Raw genomic sequence first — 23,127 nt, 5'->3', positions numbered from 1 at the left:
AGGGATGTTTACATGTGAAATTAACTTACAGTTAACTCCTTCGGAGCCCCATTTCTTCTAGCACAGCCCAAAGCTCTGATATTTTGATGGGGAGCAGGTAGACTTGTTTGTTTTATATCAGATCTCCTCCTTCCACCGTTGAACAGAAAAGGCTGTATGTACAGTTTGTACATTCAGTAGAGTTTGCATATGCGGGTTAGGATTGAGAGCACTCGTTTATAAGTGGGTTACTTGGTTTTCTCTCTGCACCTGCTTTTTCTTCATTCTGTGTGCTTTGGAAAAGGACACTCATACTGCAGCCACAGGAATAACCAGACATTCCCATGAACGCCAGAAGCTAAACAAGCTTAGTTCAGCACAAGGCAAGCAGCTGTGGGTGACACAGATCGTGGTGGTTGCCATCGGCTGATGAGAGAATCATGTTGCTACAGGCTCATGTAGTTGTGGGAACAATTCCACAGATTATTTGGAGCCGTGTACGTGCGTGCTTGATCCTGTAAACAGTTTTGGGGGGTTGGCTTTTTTCTCTTTTATTATTTATTTTTTGGATGAGAAAAAAATAAAAGTGTTCGGCAGGCTTTGCAGGATCAGGATGTGCATACTTGGGTTCTGCATTTCTATATTTATCTGTGTATCCAAAGTCTGTTTGGGGCCAATAAACAGAATGCATTCAATTGCATTCTGCAAATTGAATGAGGGTTTTCCCACAGTTGTGAGGGTTTTCCTCATATGTGCTTTCAAGTGGCACACAGACCTTGCCCTATTGGCAAAGAGAACACCTGCCACAAATAAGATTGTGTGGCTTGAGGATTCCCTCCTGTGCTTGAAGCATCTTGTTGACCAAACATATTGCCTTCATGGGTTGGGTGTCAATGTTCAGTCAATGTCTGGCCAACAGGTGACTCATAGATCCTACTATCCAATGACCTGATGGAACAAAAAATGTTTTCACCTTTTTACATCTTCTCTGGTCACCCCTTACAACATGTCCTCTGGCTTTATCTCCCCAATATGGGTGGTGAAGCATTCAGTGCTCTGATGGGACCTGCTAGCTATAGCAAGGAAAAAATAGGAAGGACCAGCAAAAGACAGTTTAAATGCTGGGCTGTGGACAAGTTAAGGCCAATATAGTCTAATTAGGAAGGGACACGGGGGTTGCAGTCCAATCTGGTAACCACAAACAAGAAAAGAGCCACAGAGAAATTCCCTGTCTTGAAAGCTACCTGAGAGAGGTAGGAATCCAACAGCTGTGTCTGAAATGCTGAAGAAGCTGCATTTTCAGGGAGGGTTCAGTGGTCAAAACGTATGCATTGTGGGCCAAGTGTTAGGTTTAGGCTCTGGCAGCCTGGTAGAGCAAAGCAGGGAATGAGGCATACGTTATTTCTTGTCTCAAGGGTCTGGAGAGGACTGCTGGTCAATAAAGAACAGCCTTCTCTGACCTGGTATTTTCCAAATATATTGGACCTTAGTTTTCACAATGTCCATGCTAACAGGTAATGATAGGAGTTCAAATCTGACATCTAGAGAGCACTAAAAGCTGATTCAATAACACTGAGCTAAATGGGATGATAAGGCACAAGCCTGCTTCTAACATTTCCATGAAATGCCAAGCATTCCTGTTATGTTAATTAAAATTACATTGTAAGTTGCCTTTTCAGCCAAAGGCTTCCATGGTTATGATGATAAGCTAGACCAAAGATTGCAAAAATAATATAAACAGAGCAATATAGTGAAGAAAAGAAGCTTGATATTTAAAAGCTGCAGGAACATAATGCAACGATCTGCAGCCTGCGAGCGATGGATAGGCCAGGAAGTCATAATAAATCTCTTCCGCTGTCCTTAGCAGTGGCAAAGCAGCAACCTACAATGTACTGCTCCAAGAGATAAGGTCACCTTGTTGCTTTACTCTTCCTACCCAAACCAAAGATTGTGAAAAATAAGGGAAACAAGGGACAAACAAAACTGAGGGTTTATTAAGCGGTATGGGTTGACATGAATGGGTGCACGCATGTTAACCCCAATCTCCAAGATGATGATCAGCACAGCTCCTATATCTATTCTATGGTGGTGTGAGCATTGTCCTCCAAAGCCATGCTGGTTTGGACCACAAAAGAGTCTGGTTCTTTCTAAGTGGGTACTCACACTTTACCCACCAAGTCTCCAAGCCAGTTTCATCCCAGAGGCCTGAATCAACCTGAATGGCAGCAGATCAAAGGAGGGGGTGGTAGGGTTGTGCCATGAAACAGGAGAGAGAGTTGATTTTCATGGTGCAACCTCCCTGCCCAGGAGTTGTATATGGGTCTTTTGAACACTAGTTTAGTGCTTAATAATAGCTCACAAGTGCAGGGGAGGTATATATACTGGCTCCCTCTTCCACATCACTGCACAATGTCCATCCTCATAGCACTTATCAACTATTACTTGGGCAGTTTTTAAACAGAGATTTAGTTCTGCTGGAAAGAGTGCTAAACCAGTGTTTAAAACTAGGCTGCCTGCCAGCTGACAGCTACTATGGAAGATGAGTGGAGAAATAGAAAGCACTCTCCTGCATTGCGCAACCCATGCCTGTCACCTGTTGTTGGGTTGCTTTTAAATGGGGGGAGAGGTTAATGCTCTTTCAAAAGCCCTATGTCAAACCCATGTTTCAAACTAGCCTGACTTAATGATTGGCAGCTCTCTCCCACTTCACCATGCCGCCCTCCCCCACCACACACATACACACACCTGTCATTTGGAAGTCAAGACAAACCTGGAGCAAATTTTGACAGATGGCTAAAAGCGTTGGACTGGCTATCTGCCAAAATTCCTCCCTGCCCTTATCCCATGTTAAGGAGAGTGACAGTTTCCCCATTGGTTGATATTTGGCGGAAAGGAAGGGAAACAAAGGGTGTGTCTCATGGCTGTGTGGAAATGCAATCCACCAGTCCTTAAGAATTTTATGCCTGCCCTCCCCCCTGCCCCCCAGTAACTCCTGTCCTACCAGGCAGGTCAGCAAATGGTGCTGTCATTCTTGGTATATTAAGGACAGGGGTTGGTAGATTCCCCTGGCTTTGTTTCTTTCCCCTTCCACCAAACATCACCAGCCGTCAGAAAGCATCCACCAATCACTCTTCTTAAGAAGGGATGGGGAGGAAGTGAGTTTGGGCAGATGGCTAGACTGTTGGGATTAGCCATCTGTCAAAACATGCTCTTGTTTGGCATGGGTGCATTCAGATGGAGCCTGACCATCAACTGGTATCAACTGATAGTTGGCGTAATTTTTGACAGAGCTTTAGAGCTATTCAAGAAGAGCATTAAACCCATATTTAAAACAGACTGAGCAACTACTGACAGATGTGGGAAGGGTTGGGCTACTGCTTGAATGGCTGATGCAGGTTTTCACAAAGACCTAGCAGGGACTGGATTATTCTGCTGTCCAAACTGGAACATTCCTGGAGGACAATGTCCACAATAGCATAAATTAGGTGTAGATGCTGGGCTGATCCCACCCCTTAGAGTTTGCTTCACTGTACCACCAAAAGAATGGTTGGTGAAGCATGTCAGACTGTGCCCTCAGTTAAGCTGCCATGCTTGTTACTTGTCTAAGGGAAAAGAAACTAACTGGATCAAGCTGGGTTGGGCAAAAAAAGAGTTTGTCAGGGCATGATCATGCCAGGGTTAGGTGTAAATGGGGAAAGGCTCATAGCTCAGGGAATCCACTGATAGATTTCCTTAGTGTGCCCTGCACAGAGTTAGTAAGAATACCACCATTTGGCAGAAGCATCTCTATGACAGGACAAGGGTTGGTTGTGGTGGTAGCAAATTATCTGCAAAAATAGTTTTCAGTTGGCAAAAGGATGTATGGATAAGCCTAGCCCTTACAGGAGCTAGCTGCCAGGAGGAAAGTCAGCTTTTTTAGGAAGTTCAAGAGCTCTCTTTGTATTCATGCCTGCGATCTTCTTCTTGTAGTCTGTGACTCAATGAGGCATATTTGATCATATCAGCAGCATGATCACCCTGTGCAATTCCTAATCTGCTTTTAAAGACATTCTACCAAACAGGACACAGTAAGAAATTCTATAAGATAGTCACTAGGTGCTGAATATCACACTAAACTATGGTTTGCTTTACCCATGGGTTGTGGAGCAAACTATAATGAGTTGGGTCACACTGAATGCTAAACCACGAACTGTGACTTATAGACAGCAATGGCTAGTTTCACACATTATGCTAGGTTAAAACCAAATAGATATGAATGTAGTACAGTGTGTGAACTCAGTCAATACTTCCTCTTACAGTTGGACTCTGATCTATCAGGACCCCAACTTCTATGAAAATGTTCATGTAAGTGGAAATGTGGAACCTGTATCTGATATGGTTGTTACTTATGAGAGTGACTTAATAACACAGCTTGATCTCATGAATCCAGCTGGGATCAGGATAGTGTCAGCCACCTCATCCATGGTGCCTCTATGCTGTGCTGAAAATCATGGTTACCTAGAAGTTTGTTTGAATGTATGCAGCCCTAACTCAGTGCAATCAGTACATTGCAACATGCACAAATGTGTGTATATGTGTGTGCACACACAAGCGCACACACATTGTGGCAGTGATGCCTATATGTGGTAGGTGCTACATAGATGGCTTCTCAGCTAACCTGGTATAAACCAGCTAATCCTCTTGTTTGTACAGGGACTTATGTCACTAGAGGCGATATCTCTTCTTTATAGGGATAACAGCAGGAAAAGAGTATGTTTTTTCATGGAAATTATAAAGTTCAGCCCCAAGTATCTTACCTGCAGGTTTGGGGGCTGCTGCTGCCCTTCATAAGTGGACTAATTATCTGACTGGGTACAAGGCAGCTTCCTCTTTCCAGCACAAAATAATCAAGCCCAAATTATAATGCGTACCAAACAGATATTATAGTTAGACTGATTGCTAATCTAGAATTTTTACAAGAGTATACGGACGTGTTTCTGTTATTGTGCATGGGGTGCAATGCATTTATACCAACCTATCGGTAATATGTCCAGCTTCTGTGGAAAAACAGTAAATGGAACAAAGAATAAACATTCTCCTCTGGGCTGGTCTTTTAATTCAGACTGGGCAATCAAACAAATACTCCACTCTCCTTGGGATGTGGTCCCAATGAGGGTCCATAGGAACAGGGGTCTACCAGTAGGTCATAATTAACTAATATGGAACACCCTGAACGTGAGCCTTGGCCCTTTTTTTTATCATTCAGTGCACTAGGGTAACACTTAACTTATGAAAAGGCACAAGGTGATGACAAAACTTTAATTCACTTAGGGCAGCAACAAATTTCAAGGTGGCCCTGCACTTCTAAAAATGTGAACATCTTTTTCACTTAATAAATTAGCTCTTTGGATATGCTTTTCCTGCATTCACTGGTTGAATTCACACATGCAAATCCATGGTTTATTTTACCACAGTAGAACAAGGTATATGTTGGGTTTGTACATGGTGATGCGCCATTATATAGCTTGTTTGGTTTTGGTGGGTTGCATGAAATCAGTCATTATGGCCTGGTCTGGTACCATATGTAAAGCCAACCAGTTGTGACTTTCCACAAACTATAGTTAAGCAGACTCTGGAGATAAACACAGGCTGCTATGTGCTGTTTCACCATTCAAGGTATCCTATAAATTGAATGTTATGACCACTTAGAAAATTATTTTCTGTTCTTATGTTTCCAGAACTTTTCACTGGGGCAGAAGGCCTTAGCACTTCAGCAGATTTATATCTGATGTACACAATAGTGTTACCATGCAAAGTAGGATTTATATTTTGTTATCTGTCCCTTGGTGACTAACGAGACCCTCTCAATCCATTTGTGTTTCCCATGTATTGACATTTCTTGTTTAGACAGGGATTCATCTGGTCAAGTTCTAGTTTTAGAAGCAGATGAAGCTACCTGAATAAAAATAGATAAATTATCAAAAAGAAAGGGTGTTGTTTTGCTCAGTGCCAGATCTGAAAGTAACATTATGTAATTTCTGAGGGCTTGCACCAGATATCTCCATTCTCACTTCTTAATTTAACAAACCTTAATACCTAGACTTGAATTCTACTGACTGCACTAGTTGTTCATTACAAGCCATAAAGCACCTTCTGTGCCTCTTGTTCTTTTTATTCAGAGACTCAGGCATGTAGAAAGAAATGTACTGTGTGTTTCTTTTATTTTAGTTCACTTTATGAACTAAAAGCTCCATTCACTCCCACATTCACGTATCCATTCATACTTACTCTACTCAGTCTAGCTGGCCAGGCCAGGTTTGCAATCCAGAAGAACTGAGGCAGAATATCCACCATACCTCATTCTATGTGATGGCTCCCAAGGACTACAGTTCCCGTATATTTTTATAACTTCCTACAAGGCTTGGCCAGTCCTACCTTAGGATTTTTCTCATATCTCCTAGCACTTTTCCACCAGAATGCCATTGCCTTATCAGTTCACATGGAAATCATCTGTTGTTCTGAAAGCTGTCTTTTATTGTGAGAAATCTATCTAGTATAATTTGTGTCTTCCAAGTTATCATTCTCCACATGGTACATAAACTGAAATTTTCTTGAACAAGCCTTTCTGGCTTTATTCAGCTGCTTTGAGTGGAACTTAGATACCTCCATCTTTCATACATGTCCATTCACACAGATACATAATAGAAAGCTACAGCTTGTCACTATACCATAATGTTATATGATTGGCATAATGTACTAATAACACATACTGCCATTAATACATCAATACATGGTTTATTGATTAATATGGTTACACAGTTACACATGTTTAACATATCCTAACAGCTGACTCTTTCCTATAGGGATTCTATTATGCTACCAAGTATATTTCTCAACTATTTACTTGATCAAGCCTATTCTATCACCTCTGGCCTTTGGTGGGATATAATATGGAAGTGCTTCATCATTACAATGCCCTCCAGAAGTGTTGGATGAGAAATTTCATTATCCCCAACCAATATGTGGCTGGCAATGGATAATGGGAATAGTATCCCAATGCACCTCTAGGGTATCTGGTTGGGAAACTTATGTAGTATTTAACTGCTTCATTCTACCCTGTTTATAGTTCCTTTTTTTTTTTTAATGCGTTAAGTGTAAGGGATGTGCAGTGCTTCAGTTTTGAAGGAGGAAAGGTACTTGAGAATGAGTGCATATATATACAAATAAAAAAAAGAATGACTCTAAAAGTCAGAAATGGAATTATGTCATGCTATATTATAGAAGCGGGACCTTTGCTGGAAAGGAACTCTAGAGCACCAAATGATAGCACAGACCACAAATACAGCAAACCTAGTTCTGTGCTATGCCGGTGTGGTTTACACACACATTTTTATGTCAAAAAATGAAGTTTCATTTAACAGCTACTCTTTTGTATAAACAACACCAACATAACACATGTTTGGCAATCCTGTGAAGGATCATTTTCCTACCATTCAACTTTGAGTTATTCTGCATGGAAAAATGTTGCCATACCACTGATTGTTTACATGTCTCCTTAAAATAGTTCAGTCCTGTTTTGAATGTTTTATGATGATTCTTCATAGAACAAACAGGCTTTATTTCCTATAGCAGAGTTATATTTTGTCAGTCTGTCTGTCTCTCACATGCTTTTGTGTTTGTTCCAGACTCCTGGGTCAAGAAGTATACAAATACAACCTCCCCAAGTTGTCTGCATCAGCTTCTAGGGAGTAATGTTTAAACTTGCAGGTTTCTTTGGGTTTCATCTAACATAAAGTATTAAATTTTAAGTTTGCTATGATTTGTTAAATAAAGATAGAATTTTCAAATTAGACAGAAACTATGGCACTCTTTTATCTTGACTTCTTATTCATAATTTATATTATACTGACAATAGTCATTAGTTATTGCATATTAATTCAATTTTAATCTTGAGTTACAGTTTAAAATTGATATAAGAGATTCTAATACGTAGAGCTGAACCAGTCCTAATTTTCCTTAGGGTTATCATTCCCTTAGTGAAGACAGAACTGAGATACCCCTTATAACCCTTTCCTTGTTCTATTCTAAGTTTTGATATTTCAAAATGGTTGGAAGTTGGCTGGGTTCTTCTTTTTGGGTAGATGTTATGTTTGTCCCTCGTGCTGGACCGGATGTTAAAAGACAAAATCTAGAAAGGAGGATGAATTAATTACTATTGGCTGGGGTAAAAGTTTCCTATGAAGGAATGAAAAGTGAATCTTTCCCATATAACTTTCAGACTAAAAACCTGGTAGAAGGTGGAGATGGTTTAAAGCATTTCTAAACATGTGAAAATAAATGTCAGCAAGTGATATTTCTGCACTAATCCACAGACGTAAAGCATCATGCGGGCATTTACAGATTATAAAATCTTATGCAAGTTATGATCTATTGTGCATCGGTACACAAGTAGAAATCAGAATATTTTTCCTTAACCATCCCCTTCCCTATTCTGCATAAATCCCTCCCCAGATGCAAGAGATGGCTCAACACCAAATAACCAAGAATATATCCACAACAGCTGTAGAATCCTGACTTGGAGAGACTCTGGCACCATCCCAAAGACAGATGCTGGACCAGGGAATCCTAGTTTGCAGCTCTCCCTTCAGTTTAATTCCTGGCTTGATGATTGTCTTGCCTCTGGAGGTGATGTCTGATATTTGGCTTATTGGGAGCCAAGAATTATTACACAGTATTAAGAAGTATTAAGGCAGATACACATACATACATATGTGTGTGTGAGATTAATAATTATTTATTATTTATTAATATTAACTATTAAATGAATTAAGAGCAAAAAAGTATACAGATGTACAGCAATATACTAATATAATGGAATGTCAAATGAATCATTATAACAAGAAGTAATAGTAAAGGAGATTTTTTTTTTAAAGCCTAGAAAATTATGTCTTAAACAAAACAATTTCTCCATATTAAGTCATCTTCCTTGCCCTTTACTGAAAAAAACAATGCAAAAGTTGACAAACTCTGCATATCAACCATCCATTGTTGCAGATCATGCATAGATACACATTCTAGTACAGTATAATAATTATTTTAGCCAGCCACTGCACCTGAAAAGTCCTCCATTCTTGATTGCTTGTTAAATTTCAATACTTGCATTTTCAAATACTAGTCAAAAACAAAATATGCTTTTTAAAACACAGTATAGAGTGATAATCCAATTGATCTCCCCCATCCCAAAAGTGGCAGTAACAGTACTTGAATTAATATTCCAAATTCCTGATTTCTATCTTCAACAGCAAGGCTATTGCAACCAAACTTAATTGATTCCAATTAAGGTGTCCAATATTCGAAAAGACTTTTTATATTACATTCCAAACAAATAACAGTGGTCCTGAAGAGTTATTCTGGGTTCTGGGCTTGTCCAGATGACCCATTGTCCCAGGGTCAAACCTTTCTGAACCCAATACAAAGCTCATTCCATATTATTCTAGATAGTTCTGACCTTATAGATAAGGATGTTATGAGGACTGCTGGGGAAGGAAGTAACTTTTTGCATCTTTTATCCTATTCATCACTTGGGGCTTCAGGTACAGAGACAGCAGGCATATTCTCCTTCTCCCACCATGAGGAAAGACAACTAAGAGATGCAAGCTTTCTGTCAGAATTTCCTTAATAACCCTTTTTTGTCCTTTTGGAATGTAAGCGTCTGTCTCGAGATACTTTTAATGGGCTTGGCTCTATTCATACAAATATGCTCTACTAAATATGGACACTGATGAATGAATTCCTTCGAGAGGTACCTCAGTATTTTCCCTACAAGGGAAAGGCATGTGTAGATGCTGGAAATCACCAACCAATCAACACCACTCTTTTTTACCCAATAACAAAGCACAAAGAGCTGCCAGCCAATCAGGGCTTAGTTGCCAGCTACTTATTAATAGCACTCTTCCACTCAGGACTGATTTATTCATTAGGCATAACAGATACAGTGCCTAGGGCCCACAAAAATGTTTTAATGTTTTTTTTTAATCAGAAAGAATGAAAATGAAGTAGAAGTTATTTATTTTATGTCTTTTAATAAATGTTTGTTGATTTTCACTCCTTTTAATAAAAAAAACACACATAAGAAATGCACAAAATTTGAACATCTAACCAATAATCTTATTTGCAACCTATAGGTGTAGCGTGGCTACTGAAATTTAGTAGCTTTGATGATGATTAATTATGATGACAGACATAATTAATTGGCAACAATGGATTATTATTACTAAATAATACATATAATATATGATTTACTATTTCCTGTCTCTCTGTAAAAATACAAAGAAAATATTGAACATTATATGAGGTATAATTTTTAATACTATTATTTTTATAGAGGGAGGGGCCCATGAAGGCAAAATTAGCTAGGGCCCACCATAGTCATAATGCAACCCTGTTCCAGCCACCCCAGATTTGCACCAGAAATATTCTTTGCCTTGCTTTGAAGAAATAAAAGGAAAATGCATAAGCCGGCACCATTCCCTGTGGCTGCACCCGTCCCCTTCAAAACTATTGATGCTGCCATGCCAAGATGGCAAAAGCTTGTTTGCTGGAGCTCCTCTAATGAAAGCCCAGATGCGTCATTTAGTGCAACAAAGGGAAGCCAAGCCACTGAAGGCTATTCTCTGAGCGACAGAAACATGGGAATCATCAGATCTGCATTACTCAGTGAAAATCCCCTTCGTCTCTCAACCTGTGGCTGCCCAACATTTGACATCTCTTTCTAAGGAAGGGAAGATGGTTACTGACGATCCAACAGTTGTGGAACCAGGCAAGAATGTAAAATAAATGTAACAAAACGCCCTCTCCTGAGCGACTAAGCAAGCATCGTATACCGTATATGTAGATAGAAGTGACACAGAAGCCATTTCCATGCTCATGATTTATAGCATCTTACCTTGTCATCTAGCTATTGTTGTGGCAATATATAGCTTGTCTTCATTGCTGATCTATTGACACAGAGATGGCTGAGCAGTGCTATAAGATACTGCCTCACTAGTGTGGAAAGAGCAGTTTCCAAATGAAAAATTACTTTGGGGAGGAAGAGTGATCAGGACTGGAGAATACTACAGGGTAAAGGAGTATTTAACTTCAGACCAGCAGCCATTTAACTACCCCAATTCACTTAAGAAGAGTGATATTGTAATTTAATTTGGTAGAATTTATTGTAGTTCATAATTTCATTCTGTGATTGATACTGTGCTGACCATGGTTCCTGTTATTTATGTTCTGAATAAAGCTTTATAGTGATTTTCAGGCTTTTAAAGTGATATAATCAGTTATTCACAGTCAAGTAATGACTACTGAAAAATTATAACTTCTATGACATTTGTAAAATCATTGCTTATTCATTTCTATTTTGCTCTTTTATCTCCTTTGTGTTCTTTTTCTTTACCCATTATATATTATAAAAATATATAATTTTTCTTTGAAATGTCTAAAAAATATTTAAAAGATTAAAATTTGGTGTGTTTAATCCTTTAGTTGCTGCTGTTGCAACATTGAATTCAAAAGGAGCGCTTGTTAGAGGATATATGCTCCTGAACATAAACAGAATGCCAAAAGAATACTGAATAATTTGCAGAATGTCCTATTACAAAGAAAATACATTCATAGCAATTATTCATAATTGTCTAGGATACAGTGTATTGACTTAGTCCAGCTACCAATGAATGTTAGCAGACATTCATTTTATCTGAAGTAAAAGCTAGACTAAGTAATACATGAAGATTTCTACCACTAAAGAAGATCATTACTGAAGATCACTACTAACTAAACTACATCTTGAAGAGAGGAGAGCATATGACACACAGAGAGAGAAACAGAAACAGACCTATGGACGGATCAACCAACCCATGACAGAGAGACGAGAGAAGGAAGTTCCCTTTGTTTTTTAAACACAGAGTCTCATTTAATAACAAGAGGGCCAGGAACAGTATTTGATGTGGCAGATCTGATTAGCAAAGATTTATCATTGTGTTTCGTTGCAGTGTCACAGTAGCTGTGAAGGTTCTGCAGACTCTTCCCATCCTGGATATAAACTGTTCCAACTTCTTCCTTCAGGACGGCGCTACAGAGCACCATATGTTAAAACATCTAGACATCGGAATAGTTTTTTCCCTTGTGCCATTGCTCTGTTAAATACTACATGACTTGATATGTGCTGGACAGTGGCTTCTCCCTTTGAAAAAGTTATTTTACTGTGTAGTGTTATTGTTACTGTTTGTTATTTTTCTGTTACTATCCAAACACACCGTTGATCTTGCTGTTCGTCACCGAAGACAAATTCCTTGTATATGTTTTATACTTGGTCATTAAAGTATTTTGTATTGTATTGTACTGTATTGTAAAGAAGGTATCAGGCTCCCGATATATGCCTTTGTCCTTCCAAATCTGCAATTGTCCATGAATTCAAGCTAATGAAAAAAAGTTTAAATAGAATGTGCCATAAATGGCTCTCTTGCTCTCTGCAGCACACTTAACAAAGAGGAAAGAGTTTAGAATGCTTTGTGCTGCACAAGAAGATTCCCACCTAGTTAGAGAGATTCCAAGATGACAGTCCCACTTAAATGAGAGGCAAAGAAGTAATTTTTATTGTTGTTATCTTTCTCATTCATCTGCAAGGGAGGAACCTATATCTTATGATGGGGGATGCTCCAGGCCAGTTGTATCTGCTATGGAGCCTTAGGATAAGTCCCAGTATCTTATACATTGGAGTAGGATTAGGAAATGAATCATACTATGTGTATGTGCCCCAAAAATGTCTTGCTTCTTGCTTACAATCACTATTTACAAGACATAATTACTCACTGAACACATGTAGATTCTGTGATGGTCATCCATTGTTTATGCCAGAGAGGTTAATAATAGATGTTAATAATCATCCCAGAATAAGACATTTACGCCTCCCAGTGATGGGATTTAGTCATTTTCTCTGATGCTTGAAGGCCATCAGATCTGACACAAAAAAAATAAAGATGACATTCCTTGGCTGAATTGCTACCATCAAATGATCTGTGCATGTAAATGCTTCTGATTTAAAAAAAAAAAAAAGACAACATGAGCATTCTATCTTATAGAGTAAAAACAGAAATAAGGAATAAGAAACAATACGAACAGTAATATGGTGTCACTACAAAGAAAGTTTGTAACAATCAGAATCAACCTGGTACCTTCAAAATAGGGTGGACTATAACTCTCAGATATGTAGTCAAACCCACTGGAGAGACATGAGGTTTGGAGAGGTTGATTAGACTGTCATGAATATTGGACCAAAGTCAGCATGATTATAAATAGCATACTCATTTAGTAAAAATATGTTTGAGAAAGATTGCATGAAATGAAAAATTGAGTAGAACTATCTGCATGTTATTTCTTAGCAAAACAGGACTACTGATAAAATTACTAGAGAAAAGAGATCAAAGAGCAGTTGTCTTCTCAATAAACAGCTACTCCATCTTGTTGGGGTTGATATTCAACACACTTCTTCTTATCCAAACCCTTAAACACTCCAGAGACTGGGTCAAGACTTCCCCAGGTCAACCATTCAATCTTGGATAGAGATGTATAAATGGGTAACAACAGCATACTATTGATACCTCTCCCAATGGCTTCATGTAGATGGTACATAAGAAGGGAGAGAGTGTTAAGCCCTTGAGCATCCCTGTGTGTGTGCACATGCACGTGCATGTGTGCACACATGCATTCTAGTCAGTCTGGATTCCTAGTGACTGCCTGGACTAGTCCTTACAGTTTTCTTTAAAAGTTTTTCAGAAGTAGTTTGCCATTGCCTTCTTCCTAGGGCTGAGAGAGAGTGACTGGCCCAACATCACCCAGCTGGCTTTGTGCCTAAGCCAGGGCACAACAGTCTCCTGGTTTCTAACCTGGAGCTTTAACCACTACACAAAACTGGCTCTCAACTGAGTATTGGAATTCCTGAAGACTCAACCTCTTCTCCCCCATACATACACACTAGAAATGCTCACTCCAAAATGGTGCCTCCAATCCTGCAGGCAAACCAGAAGGATACTTTAAAGCAACTGATAGCAAAAGGAGCAAGTAGAAGAAATAACAGACTCCTTTTATCCTTCTTGGTAGCCCTATGTAGCTCAGGAGAACTAAGTGTGAAAAAGAGCTGTAGGGAGAACAATGAGGTGGACCTCACCCAAATCCCAAATAACTGGTAAAATATTTTAAATAAAAATATATTTTAGCTATCAGAATCTTAGTCTTTGAGATTGATTAATTTCTTCTTCTTACCATCTGCAGGATAGAATGGCATTTTTAATCCTACTGCTCATGCTGGCACTGACGTCACCTTCTACACTGGCGGTAAGTATTGAGGTCCAGCTTTCAGAACTAGAGCCAAATAAAGGAGTAGAATTATGAGCCAGATTGTTTGCAAAATATGTGGAGTACTAAAATATAGCTACGTTCAGCATGCTGATGTTGTTTGTACATTGTTCCTTGATCATTCACAGACAATGAAAACATTGTTTATTACTCATGGTGATGGTACAAAATACTTTGTACAGTACATAATCCTTCTAGGCTGGATTATGGTAAAATATGGGGTCTGAGATTCTTCTGCAAAAGCCTGGCCTCCAACATCAGGTTGATTATGTGGGACAAAGCCAGGAGCACTGGCTACCCCCCCTTGTCTGCATAGATCAGTGTTTCTCAACCTTGGCAACTTTAAGATGTGCGGACTTCAACTCCCAGAACTCCCCAGCCAGCCATGCTGGGAGTTGAAGTCCACACATTTTAAAGTTGCCAAGGTTGAGAAACACTAGTGCAGATGAAGGCAGTTTGTGTAAGAAAAAGTAGGGAGTACTTGTCTCCCACTTTGCCCTACATGGATTGGCTTCAACTAGCATGCATTTCATGTGGTGTTTCTGCTAAGGCAGGGAGTACCCCCTTAGGCTGCCTGGCATCTTTCACCATTAGGGAAAGCATGTGCCAACCAATGCAGAATCATGCAAAATAGAATCACACATGCCAAGAGAAGCATTGGTCATAGTGACTTTGGCCATTTGGAGAACGCAGCTCTAACTGCAGGAGAGGAACCAGAGAGTCGCAAAGTGATGAAATTCTGGAAAATGAATTTCACTGCAGACTCCATGGGCTGGGCTCGGAGGTCCAAATTATCCCCTTCTTGCCTCCCAAGATGAGGCAGCACACATCTGAATATGAGTTGCCTGGAACAATGGTATGAAAACTCATCTCTTCCTTGCATCCTTTCCAAAGGCATATTTTTTGACCAGTGTGGGAAACAAGCTGCCCCCTAAATGGATCTTTGGTATGGTCTAGCACAGTGTTGTCCAAACTTGGCCACTTTAAGATGAGTGGACTTCAACCCCCAGAATTCTGGGAGGACAACCTGGCCTAGCAGGACTGTTCTGCTTTAAGTATTAACTGTTTTAAAAACATAATAGTTGTGTGTGTCAGGGGAGGGAGGGTTTCAGGCCGGGGAAAGGGGATTAGTACCATAAAGTTTGCCAGTTAATGTGGCCCCACACTGACTTTAAAGAAAACCTCTGGCCCCAGTTTTGTTCACAGTAAGTTCCCCTATTTGATTTCCCATTTTGCTTTATGTTTAGGATTAGATTTTGATTGAGTACACTGTAAAAACTGATGGTAACTGTTGCCTTTATAAACTACTATCCATTGTCAAATGTGTATGACTATTAAATGATGCTGACTGGTGGCTATATTATGAGATTGGAGGAAGAGGAATATAGAAATGTGCAAAGTTTTCTTCCAATGACACATGCCCTGAAGTGTATTTGCTATTTGCCTACGCTGCTTGAGTTGATGTATTCATGGTGGCACTTTTAGTTTTCAAGTTAGGAGCAGGTTGACTCAAAAGTGATAAAGCATGGAAATTGTAATGTAAAACAGAAATAAAAATAGGTGTGCCTTATGCTGCAGCATGTTTAGACATGCTTGCATCTTCATGGAAATTATATGTATTTAGCTGATGTTTGTATCTACCCATCCTTCAACAGGTCCGTAGAGGTCTCCTCATTGTGCTTCCAGGCAGTTTTTTAAATCAGCAGATGCTAGACTGAGTTGGTTTTGGCAGTGGCACTATTTCTTGTATACATTTTAAAATTATCAGCAAGAAGTAGAGTGCTTGTATGTTTTATTCAGTTTTATAATGGACCTATATTTCATAATGTACTGTTCTTTTCAGTTTTTTAAGAAGCAATAGACATGATCTTGCCCAACTTTGACATGCTAGTTTAAATTTCCCATTTAAATGCTGAAGTACTTAGCTTGGCCTAGAATGGGACCAGTGGGACCAGTGGGACCAATTATTAAATGCTGGTCCTCTCCAACAAGGTACCCTCTATATGGGTTTAATCCCTGTCCATTCCAAGGATTATTTGGTGTTATAGTCCAACGCTTCTAGAGGATGTCAAGTTGGGGAAGATGTTTCTGAGCATTCCTTGGATTTTATAATAGCAATATAAGTTTGGAGTTTTAGACACAGGGGGCTATGAACCAGAAATCTGGTGGAGCCTATCTCAGTGTTTTCCCCACTATTGGGTTAAAATGCCATTCTCCCATCGGCATAAGGTGATATTGCCATGAAATTTGCTGCCCACATTGCTGATTCTTTTCATGTCTCTATTTTAAGTCACTGCTGAATGATGCTATCCTAATTATTATAGCTGTGCAGAGCTTCTGATAAGGCAAACAGGTGCTTTGGAACATGAATATGACACCTGTCTACAGTTCCTTAAAGCAGCTGTGCCTTTTCCTGTGCTTATGCAGCTGCCTGCCCAGTCCTGTGTGTGCAGTGCATGATAGGCAAAGTGATTGGCTGAGTCCTCCAGCTTTTCTGCCTTCCGTCTTCAGCATATGACCAGCTAATACAAAGAGAAATCTGTTAATTAGAGCACCACATCGAGAACGTGGGGCCTGGAGTCCAACACCAGGACTCCGTCAGCATCTGAAGGCGGCTTTGTATGTTCTACTCTATACCATGTTCTGTTCTAAAATATGTTTTTAAAAACCAAGTAGGAATCACAAAGGGAACTGAGAGCCACTTGCAGTTCTGAAGAACAGTTCTTGGCCCCATCACCTCTTTTTGGCACAAAACCTACAAGGGCAATACAGAAGGGATTCACAATACTAGCTGGACACTGTAGTAGTATAGCACAAATCTACTCAATCGCCAACTCAGAAGCTTGTCCCAAGCACACTGTATGCCAGAAAGTAATGTGAAGCCCCCTTTCACTTTCAATTATTCCAAAGTATCAGGAAGCTGATCTGCAATTGTCTTAACTTCTGCTAACCTCAAAACACAGAGAACATGGCGAGATCAGCATGTACTGATCAATACTTCATCCAGTGTTGTGTGCAAAAAACACCCAATTTGCTGGGGGGAAAAGAAAAAAAAGAATCCAATCTGTGTATTGTCGAAGGCTTTCACGGCCAGCATACGATGGCTGGTGTGGGTCTTCTGGGCTGTGTGGCCGTGTTCTGGAAGTTTTGTTTCCTAACGAATCACCCTGGGCACAGAGAGAACTGCTCCTGTCTGTGCTCCTGCATTCTGAAGATGCCAGTCACAGGTGCTGGCGAAACGTTAGGAAACAAAACTTCCAGAACACGGCCACACAGCCCGGAAGACCCACACCAGCCATCAAATAATCCAGTCCTCGTTACATGTAAATTCCTCCTGTGAGCTATGATGAGCAACGGATAGGATACTGTTTTGTACATGGGTGTTGCATTGGAAAGGAAGCCACACAAACAAAAGCTTCTAAGGCAGCGGGAGTGAGAGGAAACCCAGGACTTGCAAGTGAGTTGAGTGTGAGAAACATGTGGAGAAACAGATAGACTACCCACAAGCTCCAGAGAGCCACAATATTATGAACAAAATAACCAGCTCCACCCCACCCCCCCAAACAATCAACTTTGTTCCTGTAGAGAGTAAGGAAAATGATCTTGACAGTGATAGGCTAGATCTGTTACCAAAGGGATGAGGAGAAAAACATGTTTTGAGTCCAAAATAAGCAGAAAATATATGGAAGCAGCTCAGATGGACACCTCCTTAATTCATCCACCTCCGTATAATAAGAAAGGGAGGAAGCACAGCACAATCAGACTTGCAAGTTTTTGTTATTATACCAGTCTCAGTAAAGGAGGCATGGCCTTCCTGTGGAGTTGATTCTTGGCCAGCATCATGTGGATTATGCAGGTCTGGAGTGGTTCTGGACCAGCACAAAGCCCTTGTGTGGAGTTGCCCTGAAACTGTTCGTTCTAAACTGGGGATTTTCCACTTCAGCTCCATGTAGAAGTATCCCTTATTTGAGGTTAACATAGTAGGTCTTGTTGTTGTTCAGTTGTTAAGTCGTGTCCGACTCTTCGTGACCCCATGAACCATATTGCGCCAGGCCTTCCTGTCCTTCACTGCCTCCCTGAGTTTGCTCAGTTTCATGCTCATTGCTTCAGTGATGCTATCTAACCATCTCATCCTCTGCCGTCCTCTTCTCCTTTTGCCTTCAATCTTTCCCAGCATCAGGGTCTTTTCCAAAGAGTCCTCTCTTCGCATTAGGTGACCAAAGTATCTGAGCTTGAGCTTCATTATCAATCCTTCCAATGAGCAGTCAGGGTTGATTTCCTTTAGGATTGACTGGTTTGATCTTCTAGCAGTCCAGGGGACTCTTAAGAGTCTTCTCCAGCACCACAGTTCAAAGGCATAAATTCTTTGGCGCTCAGCCTTCTTTATGGTCCAGCTCTCACAGCCATACATTACTACCGGAAAAACCATAGCTTTGACTATGCGGATCTTTGTCGGAACATAGTAGGTAAACACATACTAAAGAGCAATTGCTCAGGTATTCAACATTTGGTTTAACTGATTTCTGTCAAGGATGCAGCAAAGCATGGTTTCCATCAGAAGGAGGTCCTATGCCATTTTGTAATGCTTGCTTTTTTCCAAAAAAAAAAAAAAGCCAGTTAAGCACAACTGAAGGCCCAATTCCCAACCATTCCAAACATATTCAAAGCTACAGTCTCACATGAAATCTTGAGAAGAAAGAACCAGGCTGGATTCATAAGTATGCTAAACCATGGCTTGTTTTATCTATAAAGTGTTGAACAAGACAAAATGAGTTGGTTCAGACCTAATACTAAGCTATAGACAATAGTTTGTAAATCACAGTGGTTAGATTCATACATTGTGCTAAGCCAAAACCAAACAAAGCACTATGGCGTAACGGGGTAGGTGATCCCAGCTTTGTCTTACTAGAAAACAGTAGTCTGTCTCCTACAGAAGCACTTTTGTTGTTTTTCATTGATATTTACCTTGTCTTCTCCTTCTGGCTGGAGGATAACATACAGATGAGTCATCTAATCCCAACCTTCTTAACTTACCTGTAGTTTCACAACAAAAGATGTGCCTGCTAATTATGCCCATTTGCACTTAGCCATGGCACAATCTTTCCATGAAAACAATAATTTCTCCCCTTCTTCACACAGTATTGTCTCCATCTCATCCCTGGCACATTAACAGGACAGGCTTAAGGGCTTATCCTTATGCCCCTCCAACTATGATGATACAAACATGTCCCACAAACTGTTTATAAATGACATGTCCTCATGATTTGGCCCTCATAGCTTATAAAACCCATGGGGGAGGTGGCTTAAAGTCAGCCTCAACTATTCAAGGTTTAAAATAGCGTTTTCTCTCTTCTCCCAACACAGATTTTGCCATGAGCATAGATGCTTTATTGATGATGTGCTTAAAGATACAGTCAGATTGGATTGGCCGGGGTCATATCCACTACATTAGGCTGCTGTGGGCATGCCCCTCCTGCCTGGTGACTGAGCACTGCCTTCCATGGCCATTTTGCCTTGGGCTGCAAGAGAAACCAGATACCTGTCTTCCAAAGTTCTTGTTCTGACTTCCAAATATGTCCAGAGTTCTTGATGTACACATGTACAGTGTTCTTTTGAAAGAGCGCAAGGCCTGTTTTTTAAACACCAATTTAGCACTCCTTTGAAAGAGCAGTAGATCCATATCTAAACAACAGGACTAATGCTCGCTTCAGAGAGCCCTAGTCCTGTGCTTCATGGAAGATTGGTTTCAACTGGGAACGGTACAGCCAGTGGTGCATTACTGATTCTGTCACCAGTGAGCATTATAGGATTTCTGCTGCTCCTGCCAAGAAGTGATTTTGCACGGCCATACTTTTTAATGTCTTTATTCTGTGAGGGAGGGGGCAGTGCATCATTTTGCTCTCTAAACCATAGGCCACTTCTGGGTGCTGCTAGCTATGGCCCCTCACTGCCAGCACTGCCCTTCTTTGCAGCCTATGTTTAAGAAAGAGCATGTTCATTATTAAACACTCCTTCTCACATCTCCCTGTGTCCTTTTTCCATGTAATTTTGCCATTGGGACAGTGCTCCACCAGCATACTTTCCTGCCAACTCAAGGACTGGAAGATAGCAAGTTAATACAACTGTGAGGAAGAGCCTTAAGTTGCCCTTAGCTTATGTGTGTTAAAGCAGTGTGGAAAAAGAGGAAACAATGATGGTGGATTAATGCTGATGAGGGTAGGGTCACATGATTTTAATGTTCCTCTATTTAAAAAAATGTTTCTCTCAACAAAAAAGATTCTTCCCAATTTCAACTGCCCTTTTCCTTTATTCACTCAGAATAAATAGCTATCTTTGCATCAGCTTATAGAAAATTGAATAGGGAGAATGGGTGGGCAGCAGATTGTCCCTGAAGACAGCCACTGATCTGAACTTAGACTTTCTGGCTTCTCTATGGGGGCCCAATGCAGAACCTGATAGAGAACTTGCTGTGTTGCAGCCCTGGGATTGATTGACTGCTTTGGATTATTGTAACTTTCTAGCAATGGCTATTCTACACTTGACCTATGAAGATTAATATACTGCTATTTAGTATGTGGCTCTTTTCCTGCACCATCTTCTGTTTCATCCTTGTCATCATTTTACTGATCTTCCCTTGCCCAGCAGATTCCTGTTTTGCGCAAGAGCATTTCCTTGATAACTTGTGGAGTTATTTGTGGAGTCATTTTAGATTTATTAACCCTCTTTCCTCTTGAAAGCTTTTAACGAACAAGCTGTTGATAGTGAATCCGTAGGTACAGAAATGAGGACAAGAAATGATGGATTTCTTTATAGCTGAAATGCTTTGATCATTGTCTATGCACATTTACTGACTCTATTTTAAGCTCATGGCAAATGAGTGAGTTTCACGTCTGTATATATCTTTATATAAAGATTGGATATGGTGCTTTACTGGGTATCTAATCAACCTTTTTTCACAGACTCACATATTTCTTTGCCAAGGCTTTTATGCCCTTAGCTCAAATCATAGTCCAAATGCAATCTAGGTCTGCCCGATGCCTGGAAAAGAGACTATCTGCTAAACCCAAATTTCTGTTTTTCCCCAGCTAATTAAATACACTTGACATTTTACACCCTAGAAATTCTACCATGGATGTCCATGTTTGGAAAAGAATCTAAAGTTCTTTTCAGTGCTGCCTGCAATATAATGGTAGCCACATTTTAAAATGGCTTTAAAAAGAGATAAATGAGAAGATTATTCCATTAGCCATATTTGCTAAATAGGAGCTCTGTTTACACTCAGAAATCAGTAGCTCTGAATATCAAAAATGGTATCAAATAGTGAAGAGCAGGCTACTGCATTTGTATCCTATTTGTAGGAGTTCTACAGGCATCCTCTCAGCCACTGTGGGTAATAGGATTTTGGATAAAAAGATCAGTAGCCCTTCTGGTGTTAACTTCTTATGTTCTCAAGAATGAATATTTCCCTGTGAGTTTAAACATACTCAAGGCTGAAGTAGAAACAATATTATTTATTATCTTTTTATCCAGTTTTGACATCCTAAAAATAATCTCCAAACTAGGTGTTGGCCATTAGCACATACTTCTTTTATTTTCTACATAGCAGCCATGAGGAAGTGTGAGCAGACTCGGGACCATGAGAAAGTTTAGCTCTTTCTTTCTCTGCCAAAGTTTCAAGCAAAAAAAAAAAAAGCCTCTTGAAAGATGTTATTTGTATTTCAAGGGAAGGTCACATTGGTGCCCGAGAGGGATTTCGTTGAACTTTAAAAGCCTTTTCTGTTGTGGCACCTGCTGTTTGGAACAATCTTCCCCCGGATCCCAAAATTCAGTTGGCCCTGAGCCTTTAGGAAAAGTTTGAAAACTTGGTCCCCCCACCCCACCCCACAGCCTTGGGCCAATGGATGAGCCCATCTTTGGGTGGGGGAGTGTGTGTTCCATGTTACTGCTGATTTTGCTTTATTTTTGTTGCTATTGTTGGTTTTAATTATAATGTGAGTTTTCCTTTGGTTTTATTGATGTACGCTGCCCAGAGTCATGATTGTGTGAGTAGGGCAGCCCTATAAATCTTTTATGTAAATAACGAAATGGCAGTTTTAGAAAAGCTTTTTCTCAAAATAGTGACAGGGAAAGAAAAATCCCTCCCCCCAAATGCACCTTCCACAGTTTTCCTTGTAGTTACTATGAGTATGATAAAAATCTGTATGGCCCTTTTCTGGCATTCATGTAATTACATCATGTTAAGTTTGGCTCCTCCTTGTGAGTTGGACTAAAGCAAATGCAGCAGATAAACTAGTTGTAGGATTAGAATACACGGCAGCCAAGCCAAGGGGAATTACATTGTATTGAAATATACAGCTGCTTGGCAGTTTTTAAGATTCTGCAGCTAGCTCTTTGTTGATTCAAAACAGGCTTCATAATCTTCTACCAGCTGTCCAGCTTGTACCAAAACAAAATAGGACTTCTTTGATCACTGTAGAACTGCTCATTCTTCCGGGACACTGTTTCAAAAACCCTGAGTGAAATCATGGTTAACGGTCTATTAAATGTCACCTTTTCTATACAACATACAAGAACACCTTCATATATTTTTATCTAGTACAGGTTTACAGTGAGAACAAAAAACTAACCTGTTCTTTATAGAAATATCCTTTTCTTAAACTGATTATTGTACACCACCCACTTTTTGTAAGATGGGCGGCTATATCAGTTTGATTAATAAATTAATTAATTAACTAAAAGAGAGCACTCACACAATATTCCTTTCCAGAC

General features: G+C 40.0%; 1 protein-coding gene and 1 long non-coding RNA gene across 6 annotated transcripts in view; one reads left to right on the top strand and one right to left on the bottom strand.

Moving 5' to 3' along the window:
* Nucleotides 1-9,707, bottom strand: part of LOC148214940 (uncharacterized) — an 89,957-nt gene extending 80,250 nt beyond the window's left edge. For all 3 annotated transcript variants that reach the window (XR_015797011.1, XR_015797009.1, XR_015797010.1), the window contains exon 1: nt 9,467-9,707. This is a non-coding gene — a long non-coding RNA (uncharacterized LOC148214940). The remainder of the gene's footprint in view (nt 1-9,466) is intronic.
* PAPLN (papilin, proteoglycan like sulfated glycoprotein) overlaps nt 1-23,127 on the top strand; it is an 89,171-nt gene that overhangs the window by 1,132 nt on the left and 64,912 nt on the right. For all 3 annotated transcript variants that reach the window (XR_015797005.1, XM_007428102.4, XM_007428103.4), the window contains one exon: nt 14,275-14,337. Coding sequence is in view for 2 of the 3 variants with exons in the window: in XM_007428102.4 (XP_007428164.2) it covers nt 14,281-14,337 (57 nt within the window). In the remaining variant the exon portion in view is untranslated. The remainder of the gene's footprint in view (nt 1-14,274; nt 14,338-23,127) is intronic.

Source organism: Python bivittatus, unplaced genomic scaffold (assembly GCF_059951505.1).
Source record: "Python bivittatus isolate LINGU-HERP-01145 unplaced genomic scaffold, Pbiv_v1 ctg000480_np1212, whole genome shotgun sequence".
NCBI lineage: Eukaryota > Metazoa > Chordata > Lepidosauria > Squamata > Pythonidae > Python > Python bivittatus.
The sequence above is the reverse complement of the archived record's forward strand: the minus strand, read 5'-3'. Positions and strand labels throughout refer to the sequence as shown.